This window comes from Amia ocellicauda, chromosome 1 (genome assembly GCF_036373705.1).
Source record: "Amia ocellicauda isolate fAmiCal2 chromosome 1, fAmiCal2.hap1, whole genome shotgun sequence".
Lineage (NCBI taxonomy): Eukaryota > Metazoa > Chordata > Actinopteri > Amiiformes > Amiidae > Amia > Amia ocellicauda.
In genome coordinates, this window is record NC_089850.1 from 41,970,636 (window position 1) to 41,988,931 (window position 18,296).

At 42.5% G+C, this 18,296-nt stretch overlaps 1 protein-coding gene across 8 annotated transcripts in view; it reads left to right on the plus strand.

Annotated features, from left to right (window-relative positions):
• Positions 1 to 4,579, plus strand: part of fam49a (family with sequence similarity 49 member A) — a 45,856-nt gene extending 41,277 nt beyond the window's left edge. For 7 of the 8 annotated variants that reach the window (XM_066705624.1, XM_066705603.1, XM_066705640.1 and 4 more), the window contains 2 exons: positions 1,623 to 1,693; positions 1,908 to 4,579. In XM_066705624.1, the coding sequence (XP_066561721.1) occupies positions 1,623 to 1,693; positions 1,908 to 1,971 (135 nt within the window). In that variant the 3' untranslated portion in view covers positions 1,972 to 4,579. The remainder of the gene's footprint in view (positions 1 to 1,622; positions 1,694 to 1,907) is intronic. The other variant, XR_010816875.1, reaches the window with a different exon arrangement.
• Positions 4,580 to 18,296: the final 13,717 nt, after the last annotated feature.

Sequence of the window (18,296 nt, forward strand, 5' to 3'; positions counted from 1 at the left end):
GCCGACTGATTCAAGCTGATAGAAGAGCAACTTTGACTGAAATAACCACTCGTTACAACCGAGGTATGCAGCTAAGCATTTGTGAAGCCACAACACGTACAACCTTGAGGCGGATGGGCTACAACAGCAGAAGACCCCACCGGGTACCACTCATCTCCACTACAAATAGGAAAAAGAGGCTACAATTTGCACAAGCTCACCAAAATTGGACAGTTGAAGACTGGAAAAATGTTGCCTGGTCTGATGAATCTCGATTTCTGTTGAGACATTCAGATGGTACAGTCAGAATTTGGCGTAAACAGAATGAGAACATGGATCCATCATGCCTTGTTACCACTGTGCAGGCTGGTGGTGGTGGTGTAATGGTGTGGGGGATGTTTTCTTGGCACACTTTAGGCCCCTTAGTGCCAATTGGGCATCGTTTAAATGCCACGGCCTACCTGAGCATTGTTTCTGACCATGTCCATCCCTTTATGACCACCATGTACCCATCCTCTGATGGCTACTTCCAGCAGGATAATGCACCATGTCACAAAGGTCGAATAATTTCAAATTGGTTTCTTGAACATGACAATGAGTTCACTGTACTAAACTGGCCCCCACAGTCACCAGATCTCAACCCAATAGAGCATCTTTGGGATGTGGTGGAACGGGAGCTTCGTGCCCTGGATGTGCATCCCACAAATCTCCATCAACTGCAAGATGGTATCCTATCAATATGGGCCAACATTTCTAAAGAATGCTTTCAGCACCTTGTTGAATCAATGCCACGTAGAATTAAGGCAGTTCTGAAGGCGAAAGGGGGTCAAACACAGTATTAGTATGGTGTTCCTAATAATCCTTTAGGTGAGTGTGTATGTATGTGTGTGTGTGTATATATATATATATATATATATATATATACACATGATTTACTGTCACATAACAATAACACAAGTAATAGTAATCACACAACACGTGCTGTAAAATGGTATAGATTCAGTTATATTTACTACAGCTGTGTTTACAGTGGTGCATTTCACATCTGCTAGACGGGTACATTTCTTCTCTGACTGTCGCGTTTTGATTCTGCTTACCGGTACAGCACGTGTTAATACTAAATAGTTATTAATAATAATAATAAAAGCTGTTGTACCACTTCACCATCTAATTAAACTGCAAACAAACTTTTATTCTTTAATTTTATACAAATTATATCCATCTACATTAGCGGGGGTGGGGGTGCGATCGTGTATTGTCGGGGGTGCTGCTTGCAGATCAGGTTTAGCCCGGTGACGAGAGCGGGGCAGACCATGTGCGCTTGTTCATTAAAGTATCTCTATGTTGGTTATTCTGTGTCAGTTCACTCTCCTCCATGTCTGTTTGTGTTTCTGATGCTCATTTCTTGCTGCATCCGTATGGAAGAACTGTGGAGAACATAAACCGTCCGGATGATGAAAAATACTGCCGTAAAGAGTGTGATTTGTGACAACATGATATAAACAATAGAGCATAATCTGAAACGATAGACGTTTTTCTATCGTCATACGATATATATCATCATATCGCACAGCCCTAATATACAAGAATGATCCATCCTCAAAATTGATTATCCTGAATTGTATTCAATATTTTTCTTGCAGATGAAGGGATGCATAAAAGTCCTCAAAGATCAACCAGCAGACAACGTAGAAGGTCTTTTGAATGCCCTCAAGTAGGTTTCTATTTTTAAAGAATACTTGTTTATACTTACAAACTGAAATTAAATATAGAAATTCACAAGCTTCACCGTAGTTAATATTTTTATCATGCTTAATGTGTGTGTGAGTGTGTGTATATATATATATATATGTGTGTATATATATATATATATATATATATATATATATATATATATATATAAACACATACATTTTTATATTTTTCAGGTTCACCACAAAACACCTGAATGATGAGACAACTCCAAAAACTATTCGTGCTATGCTTCAGTAACATTTTTTTTTATATGAAGAGGATCTATGTTCTGACCTCAGAAGATGTATATGTTTACATAATTTAAAAGACTTGATGTTAATACTTGTGTGTATTTACATAGCCATTCCCTCCACATTAATAAAACTTATAGAAAATGTACCTTTATTCTAAAACCAATTGCCAATACTATTATTTGTTGAAGCACAAAATAATTATACCTTACAGCCTTATAAACTGAAACATGCAAAACTGCTTGGCATGCAACTTTTTTTTTTTTTTTTCTAATGTTATACCAATTATAAAATGAAGTTTTTCAGAAGAGTGAATTATTTTCTGTGGTTTTCTTATATTCAGGGAACTTCAGCCAAGGTAGCAAGGGTAGTGTCTTACATATTGATTTTTTCTTGGTGAGTTTTGATGTTCGTCTGGTTTTCTTCGTGGAACATAAAACTGATGGGAAAGGCATGATTGATCAATACAAAAGAAATGACCAAAAGTAAGTCTTTATCTTCATGATGGGTGTTTATTTTCCACTTCGGATGATATGTGAGATGCATACTACTTATGCAATCCAGTTTTAAAACAAATTTAGCTTTAAATTCTAGAATCAAAAATGTTTAAGCAAAATAGTAAATGAGAGAAACCAACATGTTTTAAAATCTTGTGTGCATTAAAGTGAAAATCTATTTGGTTCTTTATCATGGTTCTTTAGTGGCCCCCAGTCCTGAAGTTAACCAGCAAATCACCTGGGTGTCCCAGTTCACATGACTGGAGTCACAGGAAGTACCAAGTTGGTCATAGTGTTTGCCTTGGTGGTGACTGGAAACTGTCCGAAGCTGATTTGCCTCTCTACTACCGAGTCCTGCTAAGAAGGAAAACGGGTGAAAATCGGAAAGCTTGCCTGGGGAAAAATATTCAGGTTTGCCAACTCTGCCAAAATAAATGTGCAAATGTTTTTTCTTAAACAAAGGGCATGTAAATATCCACACATTGTGTTCCATTTTAAACTATTTGGTGATGGATCTAGGTTTTATTAACGTTAGCAAGCAATATTGTTGTTTCTTGCTTTGTGTATTGCTGAATTGAACTTTTCTGAAGATTCGAGCTGCAGAGATTTTAAAGCACATTTGAAACATTTTCAATATCGAAGAACAGTAACATTTACCATTTTCCTTTGCTAGGGTGGAAACCTATTTGCTACTGTAAGCATTTCTGCCAACTATACATGATTTACAAATTATTTTACAGTACCTTTAATCTCAAAGGTGCGATTCCCCATACAGTTTCATGCATTGTGTGTTGCTGGAGTTAAATGTCTGTATTCTTATTTGTGCATAAGGATGTGTGTATTTTTTGCTTGGCAAGGAAGTTGGGTAGCACACATTGAAATTTGATTGCGATATCAGGTTAACTAGAAGCATTTCTCTGGCCCTGATATGAACCTGTGTACCTTTTTATTTCATGCATTGTTCTCTCTAGCATTTTCTTTGAATAAATGTTGACCAAAGGGGCATTATAGATATTGTAATTTCTGAGTTAGTTTTACTTGTTTATACAAGAATGAGTGTCTTGATATGGTACAATAGTGACATCAGTATTAACCACTGGAAAAATAAAAAATTAAGATATGTGATTTAGTCTTTTCAGAAGTATTGACGTTTTTATAAGCATTTCTGGAACATTGATGGGTTTGTTCAAGTCTGAATTTTGCTTTAAATGAACGTGCTGAGATTATGAAAGCTAAGGCATTTCCAGGTAGTATCGGCCATTCACACTACAGAGTTTATTTGCTGTAACCATACTACGCAATTCTTTGTATGTTTGCAGTTTGACTATGCCATTATGCTGTGCTCTATCAAACCAATGGGGGTGGCTTCAACAATGTCTTAATTTTGCAGTGTAGCACAAATTCACAGCCAACGGCAGCGTTTCTTAGTTTAGTTTTCAGTTTCCAATGAAGGCATTAATACTCTCCGTGTTCAATCAGAAACACTCTCACTCTGATTTGTTCCCGATTTTTGAAAATAATTATAGGGATAGTTTAAATTTTTTCCATGATCTGCAATGACAATTAATTAATTGTAAGTCACATGTCTCTCCCTTCTTCAGAGAAATTACGGTGTAGCAGCTTGCACCCAATCCCCACAGCTGGGTCAGGGTGAAGTTTGTGCCATTACTCCTCCAGAAAGTGAAGGAATGAAAAGTAGGAATAGTCCTATTCAATTGCATAGGTTTATTATTTACTGGAGGAACACCATAACAAATAAATGCTGTATTGTAAATGGCCTTTTACAAAGACAAACATTAAAAGTTAACTACTGAATTAAAGTGACTAGTGTGGAGCACATATATTAAGAAGAATTAAATATATAAAATACCAATGTTCTTCCAAATGTCAGTATTGAATGAAATATTTAAGTGATGCCTTTCTAAAGCCTAAAGTGTGCAAAAAGTGCTAATTGCCAGCTATATTAAATATTCATAAAATGTTTTTAACTGACAGTACAGTTTTATTTGTTGTATAGTTTGAGAAACTGTCCAGCTTCTTGTTGGTTTTGCTTTTGTATTGTATATTATATGGATGTGTGAAGTGAAAATAAAAACTGGTACATTTTGTTGACTGGGATCTGTTTATCTTTGTCCGTTTATTGAAATGCGGCTATTATTTTTATAAGAAAATAAAAAATGGCACTGCGTCTTCATCTATTTCATGTCCACCTGGGACAGTCATGGCCACTGGTGGTCCTGGAAACACACCTCGAGAACCACTGATCTCCATGCCGGCGCCATGCGAAACGCAGCAGTTCTTGCCTTTTAACATGCATTCCAAGGAATCTACAATCAACTGCTCTGGAACACTGCAGCTAGTTTGTTTCTGAAAGTCATGCATTTCAACTTATTCCTGAGGTTTGGGGTTTGTGGTTTTCAGCAGCTAAAGGAAAATGTGAAAATGAGTCATCCAAACAGTCTGTGCCTCTCTCCTGTCATCGTGTGTTTACACTTGAACAGTCTGTGCCTCTCTCCTGTCATCGCATGTTTACATTTGAACAGTTCTTATTTATTGTGTGAGTTGCACATTTCCTTTATATGTAAAAAGGTCCAGTGTTGCTACTTTACAAATAGATGCATCCAATGTAATAAATCTTGGAATATATGGTGGTCTATTAGCTGAAGCTGTTTTGTGTATTTTTGTGGCGGGCGTACTGTTTGCGCAATGTTTTACTCATGCTTAGTGTCGTCTTTCTATTATCCACACTACGTTTTGGACAATCTGAGGGATTTTTCTGTGATTCTTTTAAAAGGATTTTTGCTTCTATGAAAACATACAAAATCTTGTCAATATTCATCCTTCACAGTTTTGACCTGCATTGCTGAAATCACTGAACCCAGTAAGATTCAGGGGAAAATGACAATTATCCCAGGTATAGTTAAGCAAAAAGCTTCCTATAAATTCATCCTCTCTGTTGTTTGTGTACACTCACCTAAAGGATTATTAGGAACACCATACTAATACTGTGTTTGACCCCCTTTCGCCTTCAGAACTGCCTTAATTCTACGTGGCATTGATTCAACAAGGTGCTGAAAGCATTCTTTAGAAATGTTGGCCCATATTGATAGGATAGCATCTTGCAGTTGATGGAGATTTGTGGGATGCACATCCAGGGCACCAAGCTCCCGTTCCACCACATCCCAAAGATGCTCTATTGGGTTGAGATCTGGTGACTGTGGGGGCCAGTTTAGTACAGTGAACTCATTGTCATGTTCAAGAAACCAATTTGAAATGATTCGACCTTTGTGACATGGTGCATTATCCTGCTGGACGTAGCCATCAGAGGATGGGTACATGGTGGTCATAAAGGGATGGACATGGTCAGAAACAATGCTCAGGTAGGCCGTGGCATTTAAACGATGCCCAATTGGCACTAAGGGGCCTAAAGTGTGCCAAGAAAACATCCCCCACACCATTACACCACCACCACAAGCCTGCACAGTGGTAACAAGCCATGATGGATCCATGTTCTCATTCTGTTTACGCCAAATTCTGACTCTACCATCTGAATGTCTCAACAGAAATCCAGACTCATCAGACCAGGCAACATTTTTCCAGTCTTCAACTGTCCAATTTTGGTGAGCTTGTGCAAATTGTAGCCTCTTTTTCCTATTTGTAGTGGAGATGAGTGGTACCCGGTGGGGTCTTCTGCTGTTGTAGCCCATCCGCCTCAAGGTTGTACGTGTTGTGGCTTCACAAATGCTTTGCTGCATACCTCGGTTGTAACGAGTGGTTATTTCAGTCAAAGTTGCTCTTCTATCAGCTTGAATCAGTCGGCCCATTCTCCTCTGACCTCTAGCATCAACAAGGCATTTTCGCCCACAGGACTGCCGCATACTGGATGTTTTTCCCTTTTCACACCATTCTTTGTAAACCCTAGAAATGGTTGAGCGTGAAAATCCCAGTAACTGAGCAGATTGTGAAATACTCAGACCGGCCCGTCTGGCACCAACAACCATGCCACGCTCAAAATTGCTTAAATCACCTTTCTTTCCCATTCAGACATTCAGTTTGGAGTTCAGGAGATTGTCTTGACCAGGACCACACCCCTAAATGCATTGAAGCAACTGCCATGTGATTGGTTGGTTAGATAATTGCATTAATGAGAAATTGAACAGGTGTTCCTAATAATCCTTTAGGTGAGTGTATATGTATATGTATATATATATGTATATATATATATATATATGTATAATGTGTATATGTATATATAATATGTATATATATATAATATGTATATATATATATAATATGTATAATATGTATATATATATAATATGTATATATATATAATATGTATAATATGTGTATATATATATATATAATATGTATATATATATAATATGTATAATATATAATATGTATATATATATAATATGTATAATATATAATATGTATATAATATGTATAATATGTATATATATATATATATATATATAATATGTATGTATATATATATATATATAATATGTATATAATATATATATAATATGTATAATATATAATATGTATATAATATGTACATATATATATATATAATATATATAATATGTGTATATATATATAATATGTATATATATATAATATATATAATATGTGTATATATATATAATATGTATAATATGTATATATATACACTCACCTAAAGGATTATTAGGAACACCTGTTCAATTTCTCATTAATGCAATTATCTAACCAACCAATCACATGGCAGTTGCTTCAATGCATTTAGGGGTGTGGTCCTGGTCAAGACAATGTCCTGAACTCCAAACTGAATGTCTGAATGGGAAAGAAAGGTGATTTAAGCAATTTTGAGCGTGGCATGGTTGTTGGTGCCAGACGGGCCGGTCTGAGTATTTCACAATCTGCTCAGTTACTGGGATTTTCACGCACAACCATTTCTAGGGTTTACAAAGAATGGTGTGAAAAGGGAAAAACATCCAGTATGCGGCAGTCCTGTGGGCGAAAATGCCTTGTTGATGCTAGAGGTCAGAGGAGAATGGGCCAACTGATTCAAGCTGATAGAAGAGCAACTTTGACTGAAATAACCACTCGTTACAACCGAGGTATGCAGCAAAGCATTTGTGAAGCCACAACACGTACAACCTTGAGGCGGATGGGCTACAACAGCAGAAGACCCCACCGGGTACCACTCATCTCCACTACAAATAGGAAAAAGAGGCTACAATTTGCACAAGCTCACCAAAATTGGACAGTTGAAGACTGGAAAAATGTTGCCTGGTCTGATGAGTCTGGATTTCTGTTGAGACATTCAGATGGTAGAGTCAGAATTTGGCGTAAACAGAATGAGAACATGGATCCATCATGCCTTGTTACCACTGTGCAGGCTGCTGGTGGTGGTGTAATGGTGTGGGGGATGTTTTCTTGGCACACTTTAGGCCCCTTAGTGCCAATTGGGCATCGTTTAAATGCCACGGCCTACCTGAGCATTGTTTCTGACCATGTCCATCCCTTTATGACCACCATGTACCCATCCTCTGATGGCTACTTCCAGCAGGATAATGCACCATGTCACAAAGGTCGAATCATTTCAAATTGGTTTCTTGAACATGACAATGAGTTCACTGTACTAAACTGGCCCCCACAGTCACCAGATCTCAACCCAATAGAGCATCTTTGGGATGTGGTGGAACAGGAGCTTCGTGCCCTGGATGTGCATCCCACAAATCTCCATCAACTGCAAGATGCTATCCTATCAATATGGGCCAACATTTCTAAAGAATGCTTTCAGCACCTTGTTGAATCAATGCCACGTAGAATTAAGGCAGTTCTGAAGGCGAAAGGGGGTCAAATACAGTATTAGTATGGTGTTCCTAATAATCCTTTAGGTGAGTGTATAGCGTGTACAATCTATATAAATTGCTATGCTTTTTTTTCTGATCTACATCTGATGGAGGTGGGGGTGGGGGGACAAATCAATTCAAAATAAATACCTGAAAAGTCTCCATGATATAAGTATTTCTTTGCTGTGGCCGCTCAGGTACAACCAATTACATTCAGAATTAAAGGTGAAAATCCCATTGAAATGCATACTTTTGTGTTTATTAAAATAACTACTGCAACTATATCATTGAACATGACCTGATGAACAAAATGTATTCATTAGATGATGATGATGATTATCATCATTATTATTATCATCAAATTCATTACCAAATCAATCTGTTTCTACATTAACACAGAAAGGACTAATTGGAACAACAGGATATACGTACACTAGTCAGTACGGTTTGTGTCAAAAAGCTAATTTGTGCTTAATTGCTCTTTTTGAATATGTCTGAGCTGTAGATTTCTGTGTGCTATTTAATAAAACAATAAGAAGCTTCTTTGCACTTCAAGTTGACTACCCAGGTCCCCATTTTATAGACAATGGTTTTAACAATGAAATTATCTCATTTTTGAGGCAATTATTTAATACAATTCCCTACTTCATGTTTTGAATTATACATTATTGCTTACACACTTTTTTACAACAAATATTTATTTTTTGTTAAGCCTGCTTCACAACTTCAGTCTTTTATGCAGATATACTTTGTACAAAACGATAGGTTGCAAATGCAATGGTTATCTGAAAAAGGAAGCACTGACCAAGGGGTGCACTTCCGCAGGAACCCGATCGAAAACGTCACTCTATCAAAGCTGCCATTGGCCCTGCACTCATCACTCAGAACAGGTCCCTTCCCACTTCCTGTTCCATTAAACGTGACGTCAGCGCAGGTTCGTCCTCTTTTGCCGCGAGCTAGGACTCCCGTGCGACCTTGCAACCCTTGAGCAGTGCTTCCTTTTTCAGATAACCGGTGTTGCATTCGCAACCTATCATTATCTTTCTAATTGGGGGAGGGGTTACTGTATAACAAAGCCATAGCAAGGGAAGAGGCAGCAAGCTGATAAGGGAGCCTGCCCCGAGCCACAGAGGCCCCTTGAGGCCAACCTGGGCTGTCCAGGAGCAAGGACTGCAGTCACACTCTACCTAGAACTGTCTGCAATCAGCATATAAAAAGCGGGACTACAGAGGTCAACTCTTGCGCCCTCCACTAAGAATAGCAAGGCCGGCTGCTCTACTAGTGCATCTAGGAGCGAGGCTGTATATCTACTTGCACAATATATGGTGTGGGCAATCAAACAACTTGGGCACCTTCCGCGCATTAATGTGGCAGTGAACCTCTGATCTTGCAGGAGCGGGGCCACAGATCCACTGAATAACACACAGCTGGCTAGTCAATTGAGTAGCCACAGCTGGACATAACAGTATACACAGCGTGGCAGCAGGAACATTCTTGCTGCATCTGCGCAGCACAGGAGAAATCATGTCCACTGAACAGTACAGAGGGGCCAGCTCCACTGTGCTGTCATAACAACTAAACACATCACGGGGTGCAGGAAGTGGATCATGCACCACCATGTAACATGGGAGCAGTTGTCACCTATTAGCGCAGTTAATGCAGGACAACAGCATGCTTTACCATGACCATCAAACCATAAACATTGAGGTGTGCAGGAAAACCGTTCATGCACTCTCCACATAATATGGGAGCACTGGCTGCTTGCTCCATCATCCCAGCTAGGAGCGAGGCCACACCAGCTCTACAATGTTGTACAAATGAACAACAATATACAGTGAGGGAAAAAAAGTATTTGATCCCCTGCTGATTTTGTACGTTTGCACACTGACAAAGAAATGATCAGTCTATAATTTTAATAGGTAGGTGTATTTTAACAGTGAGAGACAGAATAACAACAAAAAAATCCAGAAAAACGCATTTCAAAAAAGTTATACATTGATTTGCATGTTAATGAGGGAAATAAGTATTTGACCCCTTCGACTTAGTACTTGGTGGCAAAACCCTTGTTGGCAATCACAGAGGTCAGACGTTTCTTGTAGTTGGCCACCAGGTTTGCACACATCTCAGGAGGGATTTTGACCCACTCCTCTTTGCAGATCCTCTCCAAGTCATTAAGGTTTCGAGGCTGATGTTTGGCAACTCGAACCTTCAGCTCCCTCCACAGATTTTCTATGGGATTAAGGTCTGTAGACTGGCTAGGCCACTCCAGGACCTTAATGTGCTTCTTCTTGAGCCACTCCTTTGTTGCCTTGGCTGTGTGTTTTGGGTCATTGTCATGCTGGAATACTCATCCATGACCCATTTTCAATGCCCTGGCTGAGGGAAGGAGGTTCTCACCCAAGATTTGACGGTACATGGCCCCGTCCATCGTCCCTTTGATGCGGTGCAGTTGTCCTGTCCCCTTAGCAGAAAAACACCCCCAAAGCATAATGTTTCCACCTCCATGTTTGACGGTGGGGATGGTGTTCTTGGGGTCATTCCTCCTCCTCCAAACACGGCGAGTTGAGTTGAGCTCGATTTTGGTCTCATCTGACCACAACACCTTCACCCAGTTCTCCTCTGAATCATTCAGATGTTCATTGGCAAACTTCAGACGGGCCTGTACATGTGCTTTCTTGAGCAGGGGGACCTTGCGGGCACTGCAGGATTTCAGTCCTTCACGGCGTAGTGTGTTACCAGTTGTTTTCTTGGTGACTATGGTCCCAGCTGCCTTGAAATCATTAACAAGATCCTCCCGTGTAGTTCTGGGCTGATTCCTCACCGTTCTCATGATCATTGAAACTCCACAAGGTGAGAACTTGCATGGAGCCCCAGACCGAGGGAGACTGACAGTTATTTTGTGTTTCTTCCATTTGCGAATAATCGCACCAACTGTTGTCACCTTCTCACCAAGCTGCTTGGCGATGTTCTTGTAGCCCATTCCAGCCTTGTGTAGGTCTACAATCTTGTCCCTGATATCCTTGGACAGCTCTTTGGTCTTGGCCATGGTGGAGAGTTTGGAATCTGATTGATTGATTGCTTCTGTGGACAGGTGTCTTTTATACAGGTAACGAGCTGAGATTAGGAGCACTCCCTTTAAGAGAGTGCTCCTAATCTCAGCTCGTTACCTGTATAAAAGACACGTGGGAGCCAGAAATCTTGCTGATTGATAGGGGATCAAATACTTATTTCCCTCATTAACATGCAAATCAATTTATAACTTTTTTGAAATGCGTTTGTCTGGATTTTTTTTTGTTATTCTGTCTCTCACTGTTAAAATACACCTACCACTAAAATTATAGACTGATAATTTCTTTGTCAGTGGGCAAACGTACAAAATCAGCAGGGGATCAAATACTTTTTTCCCTCACTGTATATCGTGCAGCACAGGAACATCCAACTCAACTGAACAGTACAGAGCAGAGAGCTCCACTGTGCTGATAACTTAAAATGTCGTACAAACAAACTATATACACACGGGGTACAGAAACAAACTCATGCGCCACCCATGGAACACAGGAGCAGCTGACGCCCGCTGGTTAGACCGGCTAACGCAAGGCAACATGAGCTCTACTGTGTTGACAAATGAACTATATACACAGCGGAAGACGAGAGCCTGCTCAAGTGCTTACCGCTGAGGACAGCAGCAGTGGACTCTTGCTCTATGCACACAGCCAGAGCGGGCCACAGACCTGCCGACCAAGGAACACAGTGTACACATTGAGGCAGCGAACAAACTCGAGCGACATCGGCTGGAAACCACAGTCCTGCTGTTTAACACATATTATTTACAGGGAGGGGTACAGACCAGACACATGCACCACTGCAACACAATGTAATAATGAATTAACTATATACAGGGCGGCTTCATAAGGCAACGTATCTGGAGGCCGCATGACAGACCCTGTGAACACATCGACAGGCTGTCAGCAAGTCCAGGAGCAGCTCGCGTGGGTGCTCTACTTGAAGACATATTCCAGTGGAAGGAAAGACATGGTTCAATAGCTCCAATAGGATGCACTTAACAGGGGCAGACTGGGAGTGGAAATTAGGAGCCAGAGCCCATGGGCTACTGGGGCTTGACTGCAGTCAACCGGAAGGGACCGGTCCTGTCACATGCAACCTGTAGAACTGGGCAAATGTAAGTGGCAAAGCTCAAGCTGCAGCCGCACAAATGTCTCCCAAGGGGGCACCTTGAAAAAGGGCCCATGGGTGGCAACGCCTCGAGTCAATTGGGCCACCAGGTGTCCAGGCACCGGGGTCCCAGTGGACTTGTAGGCCATGGTAATGGTGTCCACAATCCAATGCGAGAGGCGCTGCTTTGAAAGCCCCTGGCCCTGTGTCTGCATTCCATAAGACACAAACAATTGGTCTGATCACCAAATGTCCTTAGTGCGTTCCAAATAGCATCTGAGGTCCCGTACAGGGCAGAGCAAGTGAAGCCGACTCTCTTGCTCCAAAGCAAAGGTAGGAGGATGAAAGGCCATCAACTCAATAGGTCTGTTGACATGAAATGGAGACAGCACTTTCGGGAGGAACGCAGGGTTAGGCCATAGCCTGACCCTGGAACCATCTCCCACAAAACGGACACATGATGGGTGTATGGACAGGGTGTGTAACTCGATTACATGTTTTGCAGAGGTAATTGTCAGCAAAAACACAGTCTTAAGTGACACCAGCTACAACTTAGAGTTCAGCGGCTCAAATGGGGCTTGAGAAAGTGTGTCCAGCACTACAGCAAGGCGCCATGCAGGCAGTGAAGGGGTGCGAGGAGGCCACAGTCGTTAAGCTCCCTTTAGAAACTGCACTGCCAAGAAATGAGACGCAGGGGGATCGCCATCAATCCGAACATGACATGTGGAGATACAGTTTGAGTGTGGTCCAACAGCCCTTGCCCTGGTCCAACAGCTCTTGTAGAAATTGTAATATGACCCCAATGGGGCAATTAATTGGGTCTTGACCACCGTCTTGGCACCAGGTGCTAAACGTCCACCAGCAGTAGGAATACTGTGACCTCGTAGAGGGAGCTCTCGCCGACTGAATAGAGGCTACCACCACATCTGACAGACCCCAGGCAATCAAACACTCACACTCAGGGGCCAGGCCCAGAGCAGGAGGAGGCCCGGATTGGGGTGCCAAAGCATGGCCTGCACCTGGGACAACAAGTCCACTCAGGTCTGCAAACCAGAATCTGTGAGGCCACCGTGGGGCTATCAGCAGAACTGTCGCTCGTTCTTTCCTGAGCTTCTCCAGGACCACTGGGAGAAGGGGGAATGGTGGGAACATGTAAAGTATACAACACGGCCATGTGTGGGCTAGCGCATCGATCCCTAGGGTTCCTGAGCAGTCTCGGATGGAGAACCATAGTGGGCAGTGTGTGCACTCTGCTGAGGCAAAGAGATCCACTTCTGTCCTGCTGAACCGGCTCCACAATTACGGGGGGCCTCCCTGAGAGAGGAGGTCCGCCACCATGTTTTTACAGGCCTGGGAGATGAACTACTCTGATGGAGCGGAACCGTGGCTATACCCACAGAAGCACAACTGGAGACCTCCTTGCCTGTTGATATAGGCAACCACCGCTGTGTTGTCCGTTCAAGCTCTCAGTCAGAAGATGGAGAGACACGCGTGTATGGAGGTAACTCTCTCTGGCATCAGCGCATAATTGACGACGTGGACCCCCTGGCGAACACAACATCCATGCACTTGCGTGGGGCTAGCGACAGGACAAAGGGAAGAACAGCAAACTTGAGGTCCGCCAGCTGTCCTCCTGACAGCATGCCATGCTGTACTGCTGGGGGCCAGGACGTAAGGCCTGGTGCCAGGCTGCCGTGAGGGGTGCCTGCCTGCCGGTTTGAAGATCAGCAGGGTGGCGGGACTGCTGCCTGGGCTGCTGCCTGGGAGCTGAGATCGAAAGTCGTTGAGCTGAGGGTGTAGGGCTAGCTGCAGGGGACTGTTCCCTCTCCTGGGGAGTGCGCATCAGCATGGAGGGGCTGAAAGTAAAGCATGGTGATATGGGCGCATCTATGAGGCGGGTACTCTCCATGATCTGTCTTGCCTGTGACAGCCAGAGCTGGTGGCGTGCCGCCACAATGGCTACCAAGGAGCGTTTAGTTGCCCTTGTGCCCTGATACATCACATTGACCAGCAGGTCGGCTGCCACTGCTATCTCTCTGATAGGAGGCTGGGCCTGTGATGCAGTGGCTGGATCCGGGGCCTCAGCCAGCTGGGCCAGGTAAAGGGCCAGCAGGCTTTCGATGTTACGCAGGTGAGCCACTTGGGCGACATTGCCTGTCTCGTGACTGCGCAGACAGAGGTGTTAAGGAGACCTGCGTGGCAATGGTGGAGGTCCGCTTCAGCCGCACCCTGGGTTCTGGCATAGGTCTCCTCCACCCAAACCTAAGGCAGGGGCCATTGCCGGGTGGTCCCAGGTGGCTCTCAAGTCATCCAGGAGGTCCAGTGCTCCCTCTTGAACCTGGAGCATGGGGGGGCGGGGTCAGAGTGCCAGGGGATCTGCAAGAAGTCCACGGCCCTCTGGATTACTGCCCAAAACTCCCGGTCCTGACTTACAGGAGCAGGGGGAGTGTTGTTGCTCAATGGAGTGTGGGGGGGCGAGGCCGGTTCCCCTTCCATTAGCTCTGACTTCAAGCCCAAATGTGGGCTGAGCAAGCAATAGGTGGTCCTCCTCCCAAATTACCTGTCAGCTGCCATTGTCCATAGACAGGGCAGAGAGGCTCCCCTCAGAGTCCAGTGGCACATGGGCTGGTGGTGGAGACTCGAGATGTGGGGGGTTCAGGGCCTGGGCTGCTGTTTGCGCTGCCTGTGCAGACAGGAGGGCGCAGATGTGGTCCATCCTGCTATTCAGGGCAAGGATGGCCTTATCTCGTTCTCTGTCCATGGAGCCTGACCTCCATCGCTGACAGCAAGGTGAGGAGGGGGATAGTGACAACTCAGAAGAGGGGGAGGGGGCCCGTGAGCGTCGCTTCACCGCTCTTCCCTGTTGCTCATATGCTTGTGTGGGGGCCCGTGCAGCGGGCACGTCAGGCAGAGGGGCGTGGCTGCCGCCGGGTGGAGCAGCTGCCGTGGCATGTGCAGTCATGGCAGCAGGCGCAGCAGCAGATGCAGGCGGAGAAGCTGGCGCAGTAGGCACGGCTGTCTCTGAAGCTGCGTGTCTGGTGGAGGAGAGGGAGGGGCTTGGGGAGATGTGGAGGTCCAGAGCCACTGAACCCCTACCGTCAGACACCGGAGTGGGAGACCACTCCGTAGCGGACCCGGAAGTCGCAGTCCGGGGTCCGAGGGAGCCGTGGGCTGTAGTGTGGGTGCAAGCCAGCGGAGGAGCACCTCACGCGGGTGAGATGTCTTACGACACACCAGGCCGGGCAGCCGGGCCTCAGATTTTACTGCCGCTGCTAGTGCTCCTGCTGTGGAGGAAAAGGTCCTGTGGACAAATAACCAACACAGCAAGCAATTGGATAATATATGGCACTATATTAACACAATTATTATTTTTAAAATGCTCTATTTGTGAACCGAAACTGAAATCAAAAGCACTGCCAGAGCTCGGAATTAGCTATAAATATAACTAATAAGACACACAATAGAGAGAGAGAGATGTAACGAAACGGTGATGAACAACACTATTAGTGAAGTGAGCCAGCCGAAATACACAGTTTTTAATATCTAATGCAACACACAGATACAGAAAGCTCACGTTCTTTGGTCTGGTGAAATGGCAAAAGAGGACGAACCTGCGCTGACGTCATGTTTTATAGAACAGGAAGTGGGAAGGGACCTGTTCTGAGTGACGAGTGCAGGGGCCAATGGCAGCTTTGATAGAGTGACGTTTCGATCCGGTTCCTACAGAAGTGTGCAGAAACCCCTCCCCCTTGGGCAATGCTTCCGACTTGAAACATAACACACACGAACACATATACACATACAAACATATATAACACATGAATAATAATTTTAAAAAAGCCTGACAATCCAGAATTGAAAATTGAACTCGTATATTCTGCAAGACAATCGTATCAGTATATCGTTCAAGTATATTCCTATGAGAAAACATCTTAAAATAGCCAAAGCAAGATGATCAGGAAAAATATGTTCTGATGGGAAGATGGGACCACAGTCAGAAACCAGGGCCTGACTGACATAATTTCTGAGAAATTAAAACCAGGACATTATTGCTTTGTGTAAACCCATTGGGACCACATTATAAATAACCAAGCTAACATTCATATTGTACTGTACTTTTACAAGGTTGTGGGACTTCTCATGCCTACAGTATATCACAAACAAAGGTTCAGCTGTCTGCATACTAGAGATCTATGGACATGCTCTGGGTCTGTGCAATCAGCTGAAACTAAGATGAGGGAAAGATGGGTTCCTGTCACCTTTAAGGGACCTTCATTGTGAAACACTTCCAATCCCACACAAGTTATTGTGGCTGCAATTAAAATTAGCACCATCAGATTGATCAGATTGTTGAATAGAGAAAGTATAGCTCTTCAATGTATTCTCCCAGGTCAAAGGTAATTGGTCTGTCCACATGTCCAGTAACTTGGAATCTGTAGGATAAAATTTCAGAAGTCTTTGACTTGGCCTGAGCGGTCATCCTTGTATTTTAGTCAAATTTGGTGAAGTCCATAGTTATTTCACTATCCAGAAATTTATGACACAATATGTCCAAAAGAACTGAGAGTGACAATGTTCATGGTCAAGTACGCCCTCATTTTTATAAGTTTTAAATGTAACATTTTTAAAAGTTGCTTATATGTTTGAAACAATTTGGAAGAGTGGTATATCTCACTTATATACTATAACAACACAAAAAGATGCATAAAACTGTGATTTCAGGAAATGTGGTATTTCTGCCTTTTTCGTTTAAGAGAAACATATACAGTATTGACGTTTTTTTCAGTTTATTGTGCATGTAAATTTTTAAACTATTAATCAATACATTTGAGGGATTAACCATTACAGCGTCAAGCAGTAGACATTATAAGTATTATTTATTTTGTAAAATAAATGGGCTCATTTGCTAAGCTTAGCTGGGACATATTTCTCATCCCCTACACAGACCTCTGATCTATTACCTTTCTTCCATGTTGCTGATTAAGAGAAAGAGGATACATCTCACTTTTCAGATCAATAGTATTATCTGTGTGACTCACTTGCTTTCTTTGGTTACCGAATCACTATTGTCCAAAATCAATCATAGCTGTAGGCAAGCTTTCAGACAATCGAGATACAGATAGCTTAAACAAATTTTAATCTATTTTTATTAAGCGACCTGGCAAGAAGGTAGTAAGAAAATTACATCATAAATCCATACATCAAAACAAAATATACACAACTCAGACATTATTTAAACATGAACAACTATCTGAAATAAAATCACCAATAATACTTTAGTAATTCACTTGTGTATGGACAGTCAAACCAAAACAAAAATATTATATGTGCATAACAAATATTAAATAAAGTCATTAAAATATTGTTACATCAAACTCATCTTTAAAAAAAAAGAAAAACTTTTATCTTATTGCACTCAAGACTGTGCATTATTTTCTGTAACAGTATACAGAGGCCACCTATGGTCTTGATTATTTAAATACAGTTTGTATAAAAAGGAAAATGTTGAGCTGTTAACACATTCTCTTCAGTCTCTGCTATTCATCATGTGCCGATTGCCGTGTGTCCTTCTGGATGCATGGATCACATAAAGAAAAAATAAAGCCATGTTTGGATTTCAACTTGATGCACGGCTGGATGCCAGTGGCACAGTTTCTCTTTATATGTGTCAGACATGGGTCTCACAGCACAGTACTGTTTGTACAAGCTAAACAAATAAACTTCAATCAGAGAAAAACCCTTTCTTGAGATTGTAGGCACTGTTAATAATTTGGGGGTGATAGAAAATAAATGATATATTTAATGAGTTAACCAGG